Below are 22,025 nucleotides of genomic sequence, written 5' to 3'. Positions count from 1 at the left end.
GTTACTGAAACATTCTAACTATTAAAATTTATACAGTGGATTTTTAAAACCATGGGTAGTTATACTTTAACTTGTAAGAACCCTTTGTCTAACCTAATGATATGGTACCAAAAAAATAGATTTAAATGTGTACTTCTGATAACATTTTCTAAATTCTATAATTCAGCCTTCAGATGATAGGCCTTTTTACCCAGTATCTTGAAAGTCTATTCAATCACAATTGCATACCCACTTAATCAGCAATCATTGTTCTGGGATGCAGGACTTTGTTGTCAAGACAAGCACCAAAACCTTAAAAAAAATTTTTTCAGAACTGGCATAAGAAAAAAGTGATCTTTGTCAGACAAGGACAAATTTATGCAAATCTTTTATAAACATTCACAAACATTTATTTAGCTTTTGAAATGTTGGCCTCATTTGAGAGCATGAAAATGAGGGGGAAGTAGGAAAACGCAAAGGACAGCTTAGAAGCTGGCACGCTACATAAATATTCAGAAGGAAGATTATAGGATTCATGTTAGGCTGTCTTAGGCTTCTCCAAAGTCCACACAGAATAGCAAAGAACAAAACTAACGAGAAGTACAGCAGATGTTAGACAATGCATCAGCCTCTTTTCCTCTCTCACTTGGCTATACTTGGACGCTTTTATATTTTCTTTCAATATGGTTAGGTCATTCAAGGATTCTCCTATAGACTATGTATTGTGGCTACAGATCTATAAGCTGGAGGTCTGTCAGCCTTCCAAAAGTTTCCAATGAAAAGGCATTATGCAAATTCTACCTCTCTTACCCTCTTTCAGGGGGGAAAAAAAGCCTCCAGTATGCAGTCATCGGAGTATTGGAAGCCCCAGCCTTCATTTCTGTATAGCTGTGTTTGCCTCAGGGCCACGCTGCTTGTTTTGACAGTGGATCCCCCTAGATAGTTGGGATTAGTCGAGCTTGTTTAGATAAACTTGAAATCAAGGCCTTCTCTAGGTAGACAGCTAGATGCAGCTACCGAGTTTCCAGCTGCCTCCTCCTTTCATCCCCAAACAACTGGAGATTCACAGTAGCTATCACAGCCACAGGCTATGTCACATACAAAGGTACAAAATTAAAGGCTGCTAAAAGAAGCCTTTGTAAGTCTTAGTACTAAAATAAGGAATCTGTACTGCTTGGTTTATACAAATTATTCTAGCACTAACCAGTATGGAACTGAAATCATCAGTTAACAAGGCATATTAATCAAGATTCCCAGCTTCTTCAAATAGACAGGATGATAGTTTGATAATATACTTAACCTTCTGCTTCTTAGCTCTTGTACGAGAGTAATCACTTAAAATGTTAAAAAGGAAATAATAGGCTTTATTTATCCAGTGGCAGGGGATGTCAGACACTGTCAACAAACACTGTGAGCAGAATATGAAAATCAAAATGTAAATATCAAATCCGCTTTTGAGAGGGAGTTATTTAGCAATTGATTAGATAGGGCCTCGGTTCACAGTCATTTCCAATTACAGAACTGTTTCATAATCAACTTTTATTTCCCACCACTTGCAAATTCTGATGCAACAATATCAGGAGGATTCAAGAACTGAGGAAATTTATACTCAGAACAGAACAGATCGACGACATCTCATTACAAAGACAGAAGGCAAGTGATATGAAACACTATTGATATAAAAAAGTATACAATTCAAATAGTTTTCTAAAATCTACTACTCAAAGATTTTACTCTTTTGCAACTAGAAAATGTCTCTTCAGAGGGCCAGCAAAATACAAAGAAAATAATTCAGTTCCACATATATGTTTTATTTCACTTTACATATCTTGCTCCAACACGTCAATGCTAGTGTTTACCTGAGGCTGCCTGGGATAAACTTAACACAACCGAAATAGGTTTAAACATTTTCCAGAACTATTCTATGATAAACCATACAGTACAGAAGGCCTCTGACCATACTGTCAAGTCACATAAGGCAGTCTTCAATCAATCAAGTTCATATATCACCAAAGAAAATGTGCTCTCATAATTTAACAGCTAAGTCACTATTTAAAATAAAAGCCTTAAGACATCTAAGACATTCTAGAACTGCAGTCATCATTTGAGGTTTTCTTATGAAATTTTTGGTTTATTTCATATACAACTTACAAACTAAAGAAAGACTCAGCAAACTTTTTCTATAAAGGGTCAGGTAGTAAATATTTTAGGCTTTGTGGGCCACTTATGGCCTCTGTCACAGATTCTTCTGTTTTGTTTTGTTTTTTCCAACTCTTCAAAAAAGATAAAAATCATCTTAGCTCAAAGGCCACAAAAAACCAGCCCCAACCTCTGATCTAGAGTGTCAAGGAGCTGGTCACACAGCATTACCCAAACAAACTCACGAACACCCAAAAACTCAAATTTAGAAATTCCTGAAAGGTAAAATGACAATGTCAATCCTGCTGGTTCTCTGGTGATCCAACAATTCACACATGATTATTGCTAAACGGCCAAATGTCTACTGCATACAAACATACTCTCTTTTGGAAAAATCACTTAAAATACAAAAAAATACAAAGAATTAAAAAGAAAACATATTTCCACTACTCAGAATTCACAGCTGTTTTGTGGCATGGACTCTTCAGCGAAACAATTCCTTCTTATATTAACAGTTCACTACTACAGTTTAGGTCCAGGAGTTTTCTTGACAGATAAATCATGCTCTCTGGATTCTCAAGAGCTCTTCAATTTGAGAGTTATTTTGTTTATAATATTTTTAAAATTAATTTACTGAAGTATAGTTGATTTACAATGTTGTGTTAATTCCTGCTGTACAGCAAAGTGATTCCATTGTTTACAATATTTTAAAAAGCAATATTAAGAGAAGAAAGCTTTTTCTGGTGCTTTCCTCGCCACATTCAAACACGTTATATGTACACCCAACGTTCTGTTAGATGTAGAAGGGCCTCTTCCTGCCCCTCTCACTTCTCAATTTCTGCCCCCCCAACTCCTTTCCCTTATATGTGTTCCCAGGAATTTATCTTCCTTCTTATCTCTCTGTATCCTCCTCCATTAACATAGTCTACTTATACTTTAATTTCAATTACCATCACTGTGTAAATGACTCAGATTCAAATCTTCATTTATAAACTACCTCTCCAGCTCCGGGCACCCATTCCAACTGCCTTTTGACAGTTTTGCCCCATGTCCCATAGGTACTTCAGGCACAACATGTCGAAAATCTAGATGTACCACCTAGGTCCTGGTAAGCTGCTGCCTGCTAATCCCTTTCACCCCATCAGAACAAGAAAGAATCTCACTACTAACACTTGCTGGGGGACAGATGATCCATTCATGTGACTTTGATTCAAATATTTGCTGTGGTTGTTGAATTTCAAAATAACTCTGAAGAAACCTTCCCAAGTGTCAATTAACAAGGAAGGAGACAAGGGAGCCCCAGAAATCGAGAATATTTCCAAGTCATCTTAGAAAAGAAAACTGATATATTTCCCTAGGCAAGATAATACATTTAGTACCAGGCAATGTGCTAAAGACCCTGTCTGCATGGAGTTTTTGATCTAGTTGAAAGACGGATGCTGTGCAAAGGAATACGCTAATACATTGTTGGAACTGTGACAGAAGCTGTGAAAGAACAGAAGAAAGTGCTCTAAGACAAAATGACAGGGGCCTGAATTTAGATGGAAGGGTCAAGAAAGGCATCTCAGGACGCGACATTTTGAGCTGAGACTTGAGGAATGAGCAGGTGTTTACCAGCCAAAGATTGCAAGAGGGATAGGGAGAAGAAGCCCAAGAACAAGTAAATAACAGCATGAGCAAGGGCCACTGAACAACAGCCCTTGGCACATTCAAAGAACTAAAATAAGCCTGGCATGTTGGATCAGAGGAGACGAGGGAGAGAGTGGCAGAAGATGGGGTTAGGTTGGCAGAGGCCAAATCACGCGCGGCCTTAGAGGGCATGTTAAGGAGTCTGGACTTGATTCTTGCGTACTGGAAGTCACTAGGAGGGTTTGAATCTTTTGCATCCCACCTGCATGTCATTTCCTAACCCCTCTGTCTACTCCCAAGTCTTCTAGAGTCCAGGGGGATTCAGAAGCTATTCTCACTGAGCTCCTGTCTCCTGAATACCCGTGCTACTCCTATTGCCGTCATTCCTATCATCAGACTGTCCATAGATCTCAAGACCCTCCGTTTCCACAGGAAGGGACAGACACACAACTGGATGCCTGTCAGGCCACTGAGATGGAAGAGGAGCCTCACACGGGAGCCTTAATAATAACCCTGGCAGCAGGGAGAGGGGTTGTGGTTGAAGACAGCAACATAGGAACAGTAATAGATTTGAATAGGACCAGCTTAAATCTCCCTTCAGAACCTAACAGTCTACATGTCTTCTTGTTTAATCTTCATAGGAAAGCGGTGAGACCACATGGACCAAAGGAGAATTGAGTTTGTCAAAGAATCAATATTTATTCTTGATGTAGAAAATGAAAGGAATAGAGAAAACTATTAAAGTCTGTGTAAATGTAATATGAGTCATTCCTGTCAAGGGTTTACCATTTATGACTTAAAAGCTAAGAATTATGTATACAATTTAAGGTATCTAATTGATTTACCTAAGTTTCTTCTGTTTCAGCCTGTATTTTGTTTCCCAAATACCAATGGTCATCTGCTGTTGATGTCAACAATTACATGGAAATGGCAAAATCTTCTCTTTGCTTCATTTTCCTCATGCTACATTAGAAAACATGTATTAAACTAGACTAATGCAGGTACTGTGTACACATCATGCCTAATTCTCCTACAAAATCCTCATTACTTCCTTGTTTTATAGATGAAAAAAAATGATGCTGAAAAAGTAAAGCCTTTGCCCAAAGTAACATTTCCAAAGCCAAATCTCATATAACATTGGGATACTTGCCTTCTACTTTTCTTTGGGCCAAATATACCCCAAAAAAGGCACTTAAAATTTTTAGGGGGGATGATATTTGTTAAGAAATAAGTGAATAATGAAAAGTATTTTAGCTGCCATTAAATCTGTTTATAATAACAGATACATTTTTAAAATGCAAAAATATTTCTCAATTTACCAGGGGTTTAGATCTCTAGGAATGATAAGTATCTGGCAGGTTGGAAGAGTTCTCTAATAAAAATAATGTTCTTACAATTACTGCTGACACTTCTAAAACTAGATGTTACTAACAAGGCATCATGTTTGAAATATATTCAAATATAAGAATCTTAAATTCCTCTCTGTTAGGCAAGGTGAGATTTAATAAATGTATGTTTTGGTTTGTCCTACTTTGTTCAAATTCTGAGCCCAAAGATCACAGTGTGAACACTATTTGGTTGTTTATTATTATATATCAAATATTTGGCCTATTAGCATCCATGTACAGTACCAGGTCCTACAGATGTGGACACGTAGCAGGCAAGAATTTCTGACTTTCTGCCTGGGAGAGAGAAAGGATACATAAACAAGTATGTGTAATAAAGGGTTTTAAGTTTTCTGAAAGCATGGTCAAGGAAAAATGGCAGGCACTGTCAGGTCTACCCAGGGGATAGCAAAGACTCCTCAGAGCTGGTGACATTTGAGATGACTTTTTTGTTTGTTTGTTTGTTTGGTTGGTTTTTTTGCGGTACGCGGGCCTCTCACTGTTGTGGCCTCTCCCGTTGCGGAGCACAGGCTCCGGACCCGCAGGCTCAGTGGCCATGGCTCACGGGCCCAGCCACTCCGCGGCATGTGGGATCCTCCCAGACCGGGGCACGAACCCGTGTCCCCTGCATCGGCAGGTGGATTCTCAACCACTGCGCCACCAGAGAAGCCCTGAGGTGACTTTTGAGAGTTGGGTCAGCATTTACTAGACAAGCAGACTAGATATTTAAAATATTATATAAATATCTAATGTTTAATAATACTTAGAATATTATAGAAATAAAACTATAAAATATTACATAAAAACATTCCAGGGATAAAAGCAATGTGAAACAATATTATATATTTCACAAGGTTGATATAAAAGTAAATGATTTTTGGTAAGCTCAATTTTATTTAAGAACAATCTTAATTATCCTTTCCATTTCTACCCACACACACATACACACACATACACAGACATACATACATAGTTCGAAGTCTGGGCTTCATGTTATCTCACATTTGAAATCTGAAACTGACAGTTTCAGTCAGACAGTTAGACAGTTTGAAATTATGGTAGCTAGAGGAATCTTAACTCTACTGCATATAAGTATTTTTAAAATGAAAGTTAACACAATAATAAAAAGTACTACATGCAACCAAAAAGGCTAATTTACAAGGACAGTGGGACCCATTACTAAATTCTGAGGTTTTGAAAATGGAAAGTCTCAATACAGCTTTCACAACAGAAATAAAAGTAATTAGTTACTTAAAATCCCTTCATCACCATTTAAAGAGTTTCCATATTTTCCATACATTTTAGAACATAAATATTCAGAAACTGTTTCTGGTTATCTCTTCATCTTTACTTGACAAATTTCTCTTACCTTTGTGACTTCTCTAAATTTTGCTGTAGAACAGTGCGGGCTTAGAAAGAAAAGATTTTTCAGAATTCTTCCTAGGATCACTCTGAAATTCTAGAGGCAAATTTATCACACATAATCCTAATACCTGATAAAACAAAACCAGATTACCCTGCTACCTTGAATCTACCCCCTAAAAATAGTAGGCACTCTATATAATAATTGGTTATTATTAAATGCCAGGTATTATTCCGAGCACTCTACACATTTAAAATCACTTAAACCTCAAAAGAATCCTGATATCTTTACTATGATTATCTCTAGTTTACAGGTGAGAAAATGAAACCCCAAAGAGGTAAATCCCAGTAAATGACAGAGCTGGAATTCAAACCCAGTCTGGCTCCAAAGGCCATGCTCTGTACTATCCTTTCTGGAATCTGAACTCCTTAGCAAGTATGTCTGTGTATTACATACTTTATATTCACCAGTATTCACTGGCCCCTAATTTATCCTAGCTGCTGAGAAGAGCCAGTAACACTGACTATAGTCACTCCTGTACTTGAAGAGTTCATAGTAAATAAACAATACAATGTAAGGAGTCAATGCTCCAAGGGCTCTCCAAGTGCTGAGGATAGAGTGACTAATTTAGTCAGGGCAAGTTTCACAGAGGAATTGATATAAGCAGGGCATTTAATGCTGAAAAGAAGTATATTGGATGGGAGGGGAAACTGAGGAAGGCATTTTAACCATAAAAACTTCTTGGGCTTGCTGGGTCATATGGTAGTTCTACTTTTAGTTTTTTAAGGAACCTCCACACTGGTCTCCATAGTGGTTGTATCAATTTACGTTCCCACCAAGAGTGCAGGATGGGCCCCTTTTCTCCACACCCTCTCCAGCATTTATTGTTTCTCGATTTTTTGATGATGGCCATTCTGACCAGTGTGAGGTGGTACCTCATTGTGCTTTTGATTTGCATTTCTCTAATGATTAGTGATGACTAACACAACATTGTAAAGCATTTATACTCCAATAAAGATGTGAAAAATAAATAAATAAATAAATAGTAGCAACACCAAAACAAAAACAAAAACAAAAAAAAATCTTGGGCGAAAATATAGAGGTGGGAGAGAGCTAATCATGCTGGGAAATAGACATTCTATGTCTGGTTATGAAGGGAAGTGGTAGGAAACCAGGCTGGAGGTTGGGGCAAGGACAGACTGTGATGGGCCTCAAATCCAAGTAAAGAAATTTGCGGTAGATCTTGAAGGCACCAGGGAACCATCAGGAGTTTTGACTTAAGAGAAATGGTGTGATTTGATTTAGGTTTTAGAAAGACATCTCTGGCCATCTTATAGAATGTAGTGATTACAAGGTCATTAGGTTGCAGGTCATTAGGAAAACTCCACAGGAGAGGAGCTGAGAGTGTGAATGCAGAGGGAAATAGCAGACTAGGACAGACTAGAGAGCAATTTAGGAGGGATAATGAACAGGGCTTGATGACTGCAGACTTGCAGGTCCATCCAAACAAGCAACAGGGACTGATTAAATGAGGTTAAAGTTAAGACTCAGACTACAGCTCTCAAAAGCAGCCACAGTCCACTTAGTTATCATCACTGAGTAACTCACCAGAAATAAGAACATCCAGTGGTATTCAGATATGTCTAAAATTTACCAGGGCTTTTTTGGAGCCAGAATAAAACCAGGAGAACACTTCTAATAAGAATGTATAAATAGGGATTGCCTACTTCCATTTCCTAGAGTCAGATTCAAGTAGTAGTACAACATAGCTGTATAGCCTGGCATGCCTTCAGAAAGAATAGCTCAAAAAGAATTTGTCTTTTTAATGGGTTCCTTCTATATAACTGTAACAGCTGGGAAGTGACCAAATTGGGAAGAAATCTTCAACTCAAAAGCAGAGCCTTAAATCAGAAAATGTATCACTTTTTCAACTGAGTTTGGCTAAATGTTTAAGGTTTTGAAATACAGTTTTGTTAAGAAGCCAGTCCAGGGCCTCCCTGGTGGTGCAGTGGTTGAGAGTCCGCCTGCAGATGCAGGGGACACGGGTTCGTGCCCCGGTCCGGGAAGATCCCACATGCCACGGAGTGGCTGGGCCCGTGAGCCATGGCCACTGAGCCTGCGCGTCCGGAGCCTGTGCTCCTCAACGGGAGAGACCACAACAGTGAGAGGCCCATGTACCGCAAAAAAAAAAAAAAGAAGAAGAAGCCAGTCCAATCCCATCCCATTCTTAAATTCACCCTTTTCTGGAAATGGGGGCGGGGGGGGAATGAAAGATATAGATATGACAGAATAGCATCTATTATATACAAAGTGGTTTTTCTTCAGCAAACACTTTAAAAGCATTCATCCAAGGTGATAAATTTGACTTGTAACAGCACAGGGATAAATAAGAGGCAAGCTGTGATAGATTATTTTTTAGGATTATTTTTCCCTATCCATGAGCCTGTAATTTGAAAAACATTTAAACAAGCCAATCATCAAGAATGGGAGACTTTTAAACATATAAAAAGAAGTAGACATTTAATCTGGGATGCATTTATACATCTGCAATCTATCAATGAATCTCTTTGAATCTGTAATGTGGTCCGTCAAAATGGCTACATTTGGTGGCAATTGTGGATACGGACCCACTACTTGAAGAAAGCGGCTTCAGCAGGGTGCTTTGTTGCCATTACACGAAACAGTCACCTCCCAGGTTTTAGGGTCTGAAGAAATTAAGAGTTTCTATCTGTGGATGAGAACATTACATTTCTACCTACAATCCCAGACTGACAAGTTACTAAGAAATATGGAAACTGACCTTTTTGAGCAAGAGGTTTCAAAAAAATCCATGAATCAACAGTGACTTTTAGAAAAGCACACATCTAAAACAGACTTAAAAGATGATCTTCTTTAAAGGCAGCCCCAAGACTTTCCACTTGGGTTTCTCTGTACCACTCTTGCTAACTTACTAACTTCTATGGCTTCACAACAAAAAGAAACAAGAAATTGCAGAAATGTGATTACATTGTGGCATCACTCCCCAAAGGTCCTAGTTTTCAAAGAGATATCCCCAATTTCTGGCCTTGCCGTTGTTCTACAAGCTATTGAAACAACCTGAACATGTATTACCTTTGTAGCCTAGTAGACAGTAAGGTCTTTCAAGGGGGAGATGAAATCTACATCTTCCTTCATCTTTACCTGGTATGGTATCCAGCTCATACTCTGCAGAAACTACACTTATTAATCTCTCACGCAATTAATGCACAAAATCGTATCTAGTCTCCAACACAGTTTCTGCCACCAAAAACAGACATGAGGGGGGGAAAAAACCCAGAAAGTTTAGCCACTTATAAGTTAGTCTTTTTTTTTTTTTTTTTTTTTTTGCGGTACGCAGGCCTCTCACTGTTGTGGGCTCTCCTGTTGTGGAGCACAGGCTCCGGACGTGAAGGCTCAGCAGCTATGGCTCACGGGCGCAGCCACTCCGTGGCATGTGGGATCTTCCCGGACCGGGGCAAGAACCCGTGTCCCCTGCATCTGCAGGCGGACTCTCAACCACTGCGCCACCAGGGAAGCCCTAAGTTAGTCTTTTTAGGGCTGGGTTGTGGAGCCATTTTAAATGGTGACCCATTTGAACCTTATATAAGTAAATCCTTTGGATAATATTCAAATGAAATGACAAATTCTGTTCCATGTCATACGGTGTCATGAAAAGTTTCCAGGACCAAACTTGACTTCACCATTTAAAGTGGATCAAATCTGAACGGACTGCATGAGTAGGCTGGAAGCATGACAGCACCTACTTTGGAGAAGAATGGGGAAAAAAAAGAAAGCTCAAAAGTTTCCAAGAGGAACAGGATACACCCAGGTCCAATTCCATTCTTTGTGAGCTTGGTGAACGCATGGCCCAAAAACCCACAAACCCAAATTTTCAATTCCAACTTGAAGATTCTATGGCTTAGACAAGTCACTATAGAAAGACTGGTGGAACCTTTGTGGAATCAATGTCACACTTTATACAGACCAGGTACACCGCTGCTTATGTTTCTCTGCCTAACAATAATGGGAAAATCAAATTTTATCATTTGTTTTCCATTTTGTGTAAATATTGTACATGTACGTCATATTACACAATGTTGGTGCAATGAAGCTTCCTTTCACAGTAACAAAAAAATGTAGGAGCTGTGGATTATATCTATAATTTTCCTATTAGATAGTATTCTTTCAATGCATCAGGACATGAACAAGTTTTGAATAGAAATGTTTAGTCTCTGGATTATCAAGATTTTGAAGAAAGTAACTTGCAAGTTTCCATACACAGCTGCTCACTAAAAGAAGGAGGCAATCACCAACACGCAAGTAGGAAGCCTTGATTAAATATTATCTCCGTTGTCTTTCAAATCAGAATCTTTCAATCCACTTACATAGGTTACACTGTGAATAACTGAGTTTAAATGTTTTTTTAGAGCATACCTGAAGCATGAACAAATGAAAACTCCATATTTAAGCAATTACATGCAACTCAGAAATGCCGATTTCCATCACAATTAGCCTAAGTTATGCAACATATTTTTGTTCCTTTTTAGTATATAGGTGATGCATGTTTTTCCACTTTGCTTAACTGCCTATAGTGAAATTTTAAAAATCACACGGACCATATATAACCATAAAAGAAAGGGTACCTTTTTATTTTTCCCAATGTACCATGTTTCTACATTGCTTATAGAGCTTATACAAGAAACACTGTTGGTTTCTATATAAAGATTTCCATAAAATTTTTATAGTTTCTATAAATGCATAAAGACTGTTGGTTTCATTATAACCTCTGTTTCAGTGCCAGTGGAAAGAAAAATTACCTGCAGCTCTAAACAGTGATCTACATGTACAGGGACGGGTGGGTATGTTCAGACCTCTAGTTAAAGAGCTCTAAGACACTTGCTATAGTTCATCAAAATATAGATGAGAACAGTGGAGAAGCAACTTCTAGCACACTAAACTCTAATCGCCACTCTTAGAACAAACAGGCTATAAAAAGTGCAATTGTGAGAACAAATTATTAATTCTTAATGTTTTAGTACAAGAAGTAAATCATATTATAACTAATGCATTTTTAAATGGTAGGTGTAATGCCTATTGTACTTGACACATTACAAGGCCTTTTATGGAAATCTCTGTGATATGTTATTATACCTTTATTCTAAATTATCCCATACTACGTGTTATAATTACTAAAGGCTCTTTTTTAATCTGAAAAATCATATGTTTTGAAGCCAAAGATGGGGTTTTGATGAGAGTGGTGACCATAATTTGCTAACACGTTAATTTATCCTTTTCTCCTTTAATTCAATTAATATTCATTAAAACTGCACAAATCACAATGAATAAAGTTTTACCATTTATTTCCATAATTATGAATGAATACAGTAAACATAATAGAATAATTATAAATCCATTTAATTAATTACAAGGCTGTTTCCAGCAGGGAAAGATATTCATGTTTTGTTTTCTTATTTTTAATGCTAGATTGACATGTTGGTATCTTTGAGAAACCATTTCTAGAAATGAAAGAAACACATTATTGTGATCCTGTTCTTCTTTAACAAAAATTTTCTATTAAACAGGCTTTATTAAGTGCCACATTATCTAACCTTGTAGTAAGAGAATGAAAAGAATCTGGTTTAAGCTACCAAACTCAAAGTAACTTGAAAATTGTGTCTGTAATTTAGTAATCTTAACCTTAAAATAATGATTTAGACTAATTTGGATTACGCTTATGAGAGATACAATTTTTTAAATTTCACAAGTAAGCTGTTAGAGGTTTTTTTTTTTTTAATGCAGGATCCTTTCCAAGTCAGGATCCCACCAATGTTAATGTTTTAGTATTTAAACTAGGTAAACATTAAACAAAAGCAGATGAATAAATAATATGAACTATGAAAAGACCTTGCTTTTGCCTTTGTTGTTGTTTGTTTTTTTCTTTTATAAAACAGAGGCATTTGCATATCTTTCAGGAATTAACAAAGCCTGTACTTTCAGGTTTTAAGATAGCAGGCCTACCAGATTTTAAATGAAATATTGAGTGCTACAGTGATTTAATGGTTTTAAACCATAGATGTCATCGCAGTCTGAGGGTGTCACAGACAACTTAAGGAAGAAAAAAACAAATGGGGCACAGAGAAATCACTTTGTCAGTAATTACAATCAAGAGTCCGAAAATGTGGCTCAGGCTGCTCATTACTTCTTCCTTCTGTATCAAGACCCTTATTTACATTTCAGATTACATTTTTTATGAAACAGTAAGATCTATCAGAGCTGAGAGGACTGAAATAATGAGGGAAAAACATTTTAATAAAATGTGTTGGGTCTGCATTACTTCCGTGTCAAAAAGAAAGGCTACTTCTGTAGTGATGGATCATTTATTCTGCTTCTAAACGAGAAGCAAAAAGATGAAACTGATGAACTTTTACTGCCCATTTGTCTTTAGCAGACAATTAAGACAGAGAAGATCAAAATGGATTATCATACCACACAGACAACTGGCCCAACAGTAATACATCTCTGGGACCACAGATTTGTAACTCTCTTTTATCCCTCCCCTTTCTTCTTACTTCTTTTTCCACTCTAAAGGCAGTGCTAGCTTTGTGGCTCAAGGAGAGCCAAAAGGCTGGTCATCATTATTCAGTCACAGATGTCAATCTAACCTCCCTTTTTTCTCAGTTTCTAAAGCAGTGAGCCACAATAATTTGTGACAGATTCTTTTACTGTAAGGTACAAAGAACACACAGAATAAAACATCTAGCAGCAGCAAGCGTCTCTGATCAAGTGTGCTGGTACATGGGAAAGACACTATATGTAAAAACAAGCACTAGTAACTTAAGCGAATGGGGAGAAAAACTGGGGAGGCGGGGGGGGGGGTTGTGTGTGTGTGTAGTAATAAGTGCTACATTTGGTGGTGAATTATCTCAAATATTCCTTATGGATTGCATCATAAATATTTTAATACTAGAAATGTTGTCTAGATTAAGTACACATTCAGCATTTAAAGCTTGTATGTAATAGAAATATTTCTAAGAATTCCTTTATAATAGCACACCAAAGGGAAAGATAATTTGGCATAATCCAACAAATGCTAAAAAGAAAACACATAAGATCAGAATCCAAATTATAAAAAGGTAAGTAAGAAATATGCAGGTCTCATTTCCTTTACTAATAGACCAACTCTCAAATTTCTTGGCATTTTGAGGTAACTTCTCCAAACAAAGTAGGGCTTTCACTCATCCTTCATTCTTGAGTTATATGTGGTAAAGAAGAGAAACCGTGCGTCAAGTTGGAAGAGATGCTAAATAAGGCAGTGGTGCGCATACCCTCATAAGTCTACATCCAGCCTATGAGCATCATCCTCCAAATTTCAAAACTAAGTCACTGATCCAGACAAAGAAAACAAATGCTTATCCTAAGAGCACTTTAAAATAGCTAAAAGTTATTTTTTAGATTCCTGCTATAATTGAATTCCAACTTCAGTGTATAAAATACTTGTAAGATCATCCATTAACTAAAGTAAAGAGAACTAAGTTCACAACACAACAATACTTAATCAGTAAACTGGGCTCTATATGCAGTGACAAAATTGATGATAATCTATATTTCTATTTCTATCTCATATTTCATGTGTTTGTATGTGGAGTACCTATATATATACATACTCTACCCAAACATAAACACATATATATACTCAAAGAACTAAACATGAAAAAATAAACACCAAATTGTCACAGTAGTTACCTCTGAGTAGTAAAATTTCGATGACTTGTATTTTCTTTCTTTTCATTCTTTCTTTTATTTCTGCTTTATTTTTATTTCCTAAATTGCTTTTTGCTCATGAACATATTACCATACAATTTTTTAAAAGTTACACCAAAAGAAAAAAAAAAAGATCATGGTGCTCACAAATTTTCAGATATAGCAAGAAACTATGTTTAAAGGAATAAACCCAGATGTTGACTATGTTATTTTAAGTTTTCTCCTATATAATTTTTTCTCATTGGGTAATTCAGATCATGGGACCACAAAGGTTATCTACCTAGACAACAACATTTTAAAAGAATGATTTTCTTAAGAGCTATGGCCTCAAGTCTATTCTAAGTAATACTTTAAGATCTTCCACCCTTTAAACATTGTCTAAAGAAAAAAACCATTAATAAAAAGGTCCTATAATCTTTGGATTGTGTAAATTAAATCCAAAGGGCTCAATCCCATACCAACTTAGGGTAAGATAAAAATCTAACTCTCCTGTTGGAAGATGAGGCAAGGGGTAGAGTGAGAAATTTACTATTTTTGTTAAATCTCATTTTGAAGTCTTGAGATCACACGCAAAGCAATCCATACCAGTTTTCTTGGGCTCTTGTATAGTAAAATCTCATGACAAAGCATCTCATTATCCTGATTATCCACTTATATTCCTAAAGATGTATCAGATGCCTTGCCCTCTATACAGCAAGCCATATTGCAAAGGTGTGACTACTACTGTACTGGATATTTATATTCCGTTGGACTTATCCTCATTCAAGGACATTCTTTTAATACACAAAATTAAATGAATGTACTTCAGAAAAATGTTTTGATTATGTACAATATCCCACATGTGAAAGGCTTTATAAAGTTGTTTTATTGTATAATCAAGAATGCTTTTATTTCAAAACTGCTTTAAAAAGCATACCAAATTGCATGTTTGAACTAAAAATGTAAGGTTCCCCAAAAAGCTACAAAACATTACTAATATTTCTCAAGATAGAAACTGGAATCCAGAAGGTATAACCTGGATCTAATTATAAAGAGTAGAGCGGCTTTGGAACTTCAGCAGTATTTTGTGAGTAAAATAGTTCCTTCCACTCCATTCATTCCATGCTTGCAGAATGCAGGAAATTCAAGATGGCAAGACCAATTGGCCAAACAACTTTCACTACCATCATTAGAACCACCCTCACCCTAAAGACCATTCCTGCATGTGCATCTTCTCCTTCAAGGACTACCATAACACAGTTTCATAATCTATTTCCAATTCCAGGAGATGTTATAAACTTCCATCCTTATCTTTTTGTTACGCTGGTTCTTGCCTGCTTAAATAGCATAAAAAAAAAAAAAAGTTCACAGGCAATCCAAAAAGGATTTGCTAATGAACTGCAGACTGTAGCAAAATAAAAAGTAAAATTTGTGATAGGTTTTCTTCCTTACTTTCTGTGCATTTTTCCCCTGAAGGTAACACCCCAAATCTAGCACCAATATTTTCGATCCTACTTCAATATGTTTTACTTTTTGTCTTGGGTTCCTAATTACTGTTTCTCTTCCGTTCTAAACATTCATTTATCTCTTTCAGTAAAAAGAACAGTAATAATATGTTGAACGACTCTGAAATAAATTTTGTCATGTAAAAAATTAATTACGCATTCCGAACCTGGTCACTGTAGTCCTCCGGGAATTGCCTCTGCACCTCAGGATCTGTAAATAATTGACAGATAATATTAATTGGCTTTGGATTAGTGAGCAAGCAGAGGATCACACATTAATATTTGATCAGAAGATGATAGCAGCCCTGGCAGGGGATCCAAGGGGGGCAGCTGAGGCTGCTATGTTGATGAGCACAAGGAAGGACTCGGCAAGGCACTCCCATTACCCTCCTCCAGATATACAAAAAAGAAAAATTTTAAAGACCTGATACTACTGTTAACTTTAGACTATTACCTAATGCAAAAAATTTTGCCAGCTGCAAATTGCCCTCGATATATTTTTCCAGAGAAAGTCGATCTGAAACCTGCTTGACTTTTCTTATCAGAGGCCTCCTTTTCTTAGTTACAGATGTGGGCTTGATAAACCACCTTAAAGGCCAGTTTCAGATCTTGTGTGTGTTTGGGCAGGGTGGGGGGTGGGGTGGGGTGGGGGAGAGGGCAGGGTGGAGGGAAGGATCAGATAAGAATTCTTTCAAGGAACAAATGCAAAACTCCCTGCTTTTAAAAATAAAATATATCCTTCTCAAAATACTTATGGTCTCTTGAAAATAGATGTTTTCTTCAAAAGAAAACAATACACTTTTAGCTTGTCAGAGTTAACAAAATATCATGATATGAGATATTATGTTCTAACATAATTAGACTTGCTCAGAAACTATAATAATACATAGGTGAAGATATCTTTCATGGCCATCTGTTTAAAATGGAATTAAGAAAGGGGTCACTTGATTCTTCAATCATAATTGCAAGATAATCCAATGCCATCGTCTGTAAATCAATATAGAAGTGTACTAATTAAAAGCTATTAGCACTCCATTTGCTATTGATTAGGAAAACATTCAATCTTTTCTAATAAGAGAGAGATCTGGTTCCTCAGAGACACATTAAGAAGAGTGATCAGAATAATATCTATTTGGGAAATCATGTATCAATGCAAAAGGCTGTGGAAAAGCACAATATTTGAAGGTCCCCAACCACAGTGATCACAATATATACTACTCAGCTTTCATATCTTTTAAAATACCAGTTTACTTCTCCATGAAAGTGAATCCATGTAAAAGTTAAAGCCCTCCATGCCACAAGATAAAAATGCGGTTAATTGTTGTGCAATTAAAGAATCAAAAAGGGAGAAAATAATGGGCCTATTCACAAACTACATTTAAGTCTTAGAAATACCAGTTTTCAAGTCATTGAAATCAATGGATATTATTTTTCAAAACTCAAGACTAATAACAAAAGTAGGAATATTCAAAAGGTCACACCAAATGAAGAGCTTCCCAAAATGGGTGGTGCAGAAAAGTTGAAACTATCTGTAGCTTACTTCAGCTCTTGAAGTGTCTTCTGGTTGACTTTCTTTACCCTCATCTTCAAATACTAGGAAGAGACCAATGACACGTCTAGACTGGGACTAGTAGATTTCTGGCATAATCCCCCCTGCAGTACCTTGCAGGGTTGCCCTGGTAAGTCAGAGGAAGTAGCTGTTGCTTCTCTCTGGCCTAAAGGGCTGAAACCACACAAAGACTTGGCCCTCTTGTGACAGGAGGCCAGAGGGCGCTAATGGTGTGGCATGAAAAGCACTAGGTCTAGGCGGGTGAAGTGGGGGCGGGCCAGCAGGATGCAAAGAGACAGCTACGAGCCCAGCAAACCCCTAAAAGTGTACTGTGGGGTTGGGGTAGAGGATCCAAAAAGAGGGCAGTGGCTGTGGTTCCTAACACATACGTAAATGACTTTGTCCAGCAAAATAACTGGTATTTTAGGATTTAAAATTTGGTACTGAGACCTGCCCCCACCCCCCACAAAAATGCAGCTCTAGGTCCCTGAGGGACACAGTAAAACAGAGGCTGGAAAAGCCGCAAAATAATCTAAGGCTTTTTTTTTTTTCTTCCAGTTGTCATGTGGTTAACAATTACTCTTTACCCAGAAAACTTCACACAGAAATGACTCACATATAATTCTTTAATATCAGGTCCTCTTTCCTGCAATAGTTTGCTTCTTGGGAACCACAAAATACCAATGGAAATAAAGAGGGAATAAAACCAAAGACTACTTTTTATCACCATTTTCGGAGGGGATGAATATCAGAAACCAAAATTCGTGGTATATTCTCCAATTTAAAAAAATGTTTCTTGCTTGTAAGTGGGAAAGGGAGGGTCTTTAAATCTCTTTAACGAACTAAACCAACTGTTAACAAGAAACTAATAAATAATTAACTTGTCATTTAAAAATGTATTTTATTCATATATACAACATAGAATTGAAAAAAGAGTAGGAAAATAGGTGAAAAGAAAAATCAACTTGTTTTAATACACTGAGGGTAAAGATGACCATGGAACCCCAAGGTGGGGGTCATTCAAACCATATCATCCTAAACACTGCCTCAGTGGTAGGCAACATCAGCTAAACACCTTCATCAACTAAATCCCTTCAACTGCCCTAAGACTACCCCTAGAGTGAGATTCCCAGATTGTAACAAAATCATGTTCCAAGATAATACATGGATTATTATTTACTATGATTCAAGCATAAAGCTTTTGATTCCCTTTCTTTAAGGCCCTGAGATTTACAAAAGCAAACTTCATGGCTCTTTAACACTCTCAAAAGCAACATCAAAAAAAAAAAAAAGGCAATGCTTTTTAAAACCAAAGCCCAACCTATATAAAGTTCCACTCAATTAGCTCAAAGATCCAGTCTGATAGTTAACAAAACTATGAAAGCCATTTTGTAAAAATTAACACAAAAACTAAAAATAATTTGTATGAATTTTCTTAAAATGTCTATTTTGCACAGGAGGTTGAAATCATGTTTCACACTGAGTCGATCATAATGCCGTAATGTCACCAAAATATCGACATTGGAAACATCTGAGTTAAAAAGGTCCAAATACAATCTGCTTTTCTCAAGCAACACAACACCCGCCTTACTAACAGTTTCAGCATGGCACATGTACAAAACCTAGCACCCTGCAGTTCAGCAAACTGCCTTTAAATTTTCTGTCTGGCAGCAATCCACTTTCGTGTCTGTATGTTTTTACAAGTACTCTATGTATTTCATTGCATCAGCTGCATTTCTTTGAGTTTTAAATGGTCTGGTAACATTTTATGAAATGTTCTATATCTTTATATGGAAAATAACATACACTGGAAAACTGTGCATCGATCTAATATTTATATATCTATTTCTTTACCCACTATCCAATACTATAATTGCTAATGCTCCAAAACTTCGTCTCACATTCATACCCTCACTGCCAAATACAGTGTCACCAAACAGCTAACTTTCAACACAAAAATCTGCAGATGAGAGTACTACCATGGAAAAAAGTAACATAACAATTTGTTTAGGCAATTGGCAGCAAGAATAGAGTTATCAGCATATGTCAAGCTTTCTCTCTAAGAACTGTCCCTCTGACAGAAAATTAAGAACATATAGTAATGCATTACCCTCCTTTCTCAGCAACTTTCTCCAGGTTCAAGTAATAGATTCTTACAAAATTAAAAATCAACTTCATCATCTCCCAGGAAAATACAATCTTTGTTGAAAAGTATTTAAAATATCTTGCTAACAAGATGTACGGTATAGAAAAGTCCACACATGACTTAACCACATAAGGCTAAGAGAGACAGCTGGCTCTAGAACAAGGTTTCGCATTATGTCAATCTGACCAGCCAGTACCTTCTCCCAGCACCGCAACCATGCAAGAGGCTGACCCCACACAGACACACGTGCACCACTTCCACTGGAGGTCACAAAAGCATTTCCATACTTAAAACAGACATTTCACAGTCCAGGACTCACAACAGCACAGTCTCATTCAGGCGCAGAACATGACCATGCTTAAAAGCCTGTGTCTTCACAACAAAAAAAACAAAAACAAAGAACAAACCACAAAAAAACTGATCTCAGAACAAACACCTTACTTTTTTTTTTTAAAGAAAAGCTAATTTTCTTCAATCTCAATAGTCCATGTTTTCTAGTCTTTTACTATAACATACTTTTAAATCTTTAAGATATACCAGATTGCCACAGGATGTTTAATTAATAGAATAAGAGTTTGGGCAAGACTTGCTGGAAAGGCACTATAAATTATTTTACGCAGTATCTAAAAAATCTTGAGTTCTGCCTTAGGCTTAAAGTTTCTAGAAAACGTGGTAGACAGATCTTTTACAACAGAAATGCAAAATAATTCATAAAAGTACCGTGCTTATGTATGAGGACTCATTTGTAGATTGGTAACTAATAAGCGTACACACACACAAACACACACACCTTACCAAATTATTTTCCTGTTTTTCTCTGTCACACCAGTGACTGACTCCATTTGAAGGGTCAAGGCATGACACTTTAACTGATTATTGAAAACTACACTGACTTCATTTTCTGTGAAAGCTGTCAAATGTTACAGTCTTACATAACTGGAGCTCTTTTAAGAAATATAAGGGAAACTGCAAATATAGCCATTAACATGGGAATCTACACTGCTTTCACTTTTAGCATGCTAGGTATCAAGGCAGAAAACATTACATTTAATGCCTACTAAATTTATCCAGTCATTATCTCTAGATATTTCAGTCAGTAAGAGACAAAATACTGAACACATTTAAAGCTTACAGTGATAAAAATCTGCCCCTTAAAAGTGAGACTTTAGGGCCTCCCTGGTGGCACAGTGGTTAAGAATCCGCCTGCCAATGCAGGGCACACGGGTTTGAGCCCTGGTTCGGGAAAATACCACATGCCGTGGAGCAACTAAGCCCGTGGGCCACAACTACTGAGCCTGAGCTCTAGAGCCCACAAGCCACAACTACTGAGCCCGCGTGCTGCAACTACTGAAGACCGTGCACCTAGAGCCCGTGCGCCGCAACAAAGAGAAGCCACCGCAATGAGAAGCCCACTCACCGCAATGAAGAGTAGCCCCTGCTCACCACAACTAGAGAAAGCCCGCACGCAGCAACAAAGACCCAATGCAGCCAAAAGTAAATAAATAAATGTATAAAAAAATAAAATAAAATGGTTATGATGATAAATGTTACAATAGTAAATTTGTAAAAAATAAAAAAACTTTTAAAAATAAAATTAGCTATAAACAACATAATCTCATAGTTCAATTTCATGGAGTTTAAGATACTATCTTCCTCTCTCCAAAAACCATAAATGTTAATCCCAGCTGTAATCAGATTTAATTTTCCAGATGAGAAGATGGGAATATGCTGCAAACAGGTAATAGTCCATTACACTGCTCTTTCCCTAATGACATTTTCAACTTTTATATACTAAAAATGTAGACCCTCAGAAAATAGTCCAAGAAGTTGTACATTTTGAGGACAAACTCAATCTTCCTCCCAAAACGCTTAAAAAATAAGCTTTCTGTCCGCCTGCCGATGCAGGGGATACGGGTTCGTGCCCCGGTCTGGGAGGATCCCATATGCCGCGGAGCGGCTGGGCCCGTGAGCCATGGCCGCTGGGCCTGCGCATCCGGAGCCTGTGCTCCGCAACGGGGGAGGCCACAACAGTGAGAGGCCCGCATACCGCAAAAAGAAAAAAAAAAAAAAAATAAGCTTTCTTTTAATCTTCAAGAAGAAAAGTTAATTTTTTGTATAATGTAGAATTAAAGTTTCTTGACAGTATGATTGCAAACTGGACTACACTAAACTAATAACGAGCTTCAAGGATACTACCTATTAAATGTTATAGCTATAAAAAGTCAGCTTCACTTACTTTATATTATAAAATACTTGAACCATTAATACAATTATTCTAGTAAATTATTTCATTTATGATAGTTAAAATTCACTTATTAAAAAATATTTTTGGAAAGAATGTTTCACATAGTAAAAAAAACCAAAACAAACAAAAAACACGTTTTCCTTTTCCATGACAATAAAACAAAATGGTTGATGTTGTCTTTTTTTTAATTTTTTTAAATTGAAAATTACTCATTTCAAAAAAAATTACTGATTCCAAAATGCAGGTTTTATTCTGAAATTACAAAGGAGTATACTTCACTAATTTTTAAAAAATCATTTCAAAGTACTTTAAATGAAGTACTGCATG

The 22,025-nt window shown here is 36.9% G+C and overlaps 1 protein-coding gene across 3 annotated transcripts in view; it reads right to left on the bottom strand.

Moving 5' to 3' along the window:
- Positions 1–22,025, bottom strand: part of DENND1A (DENN domain containing 1A) — a 554,990-nt gene that overhangs the window by 387,379 nt on the left and 145,586 nt on the right. For all 3 annotated transcript variants that reach the window (XM_082612220.1, XM_082612221.1, XM_082612222.1), the window contains exon 3: positions 15,926–15,969. In XM_082612220.1, the coding sequence (XP_082468346.1) occupies positions 15,926–15,969 (44 nt within the window). The remainder of the gene's footprint in view (positions 1–15,925; positions 15,970–22,025) is intronic.

This window comes from Mesoplodon mirus, assembly GCF_964341445.2.
Source record: "Mesoplodon mirus genome assembly, chromosome: 1".
Lineage (NCBI taxonomy): Eukaryota > Metazoa > Chordata > Mammalia > Artiodactyla > Ziphiidae > Mesoplodon > Mesoplodon mirus.
This window is presented reverse-complemented; position numbering and strand designations above follow the sequence as displayed.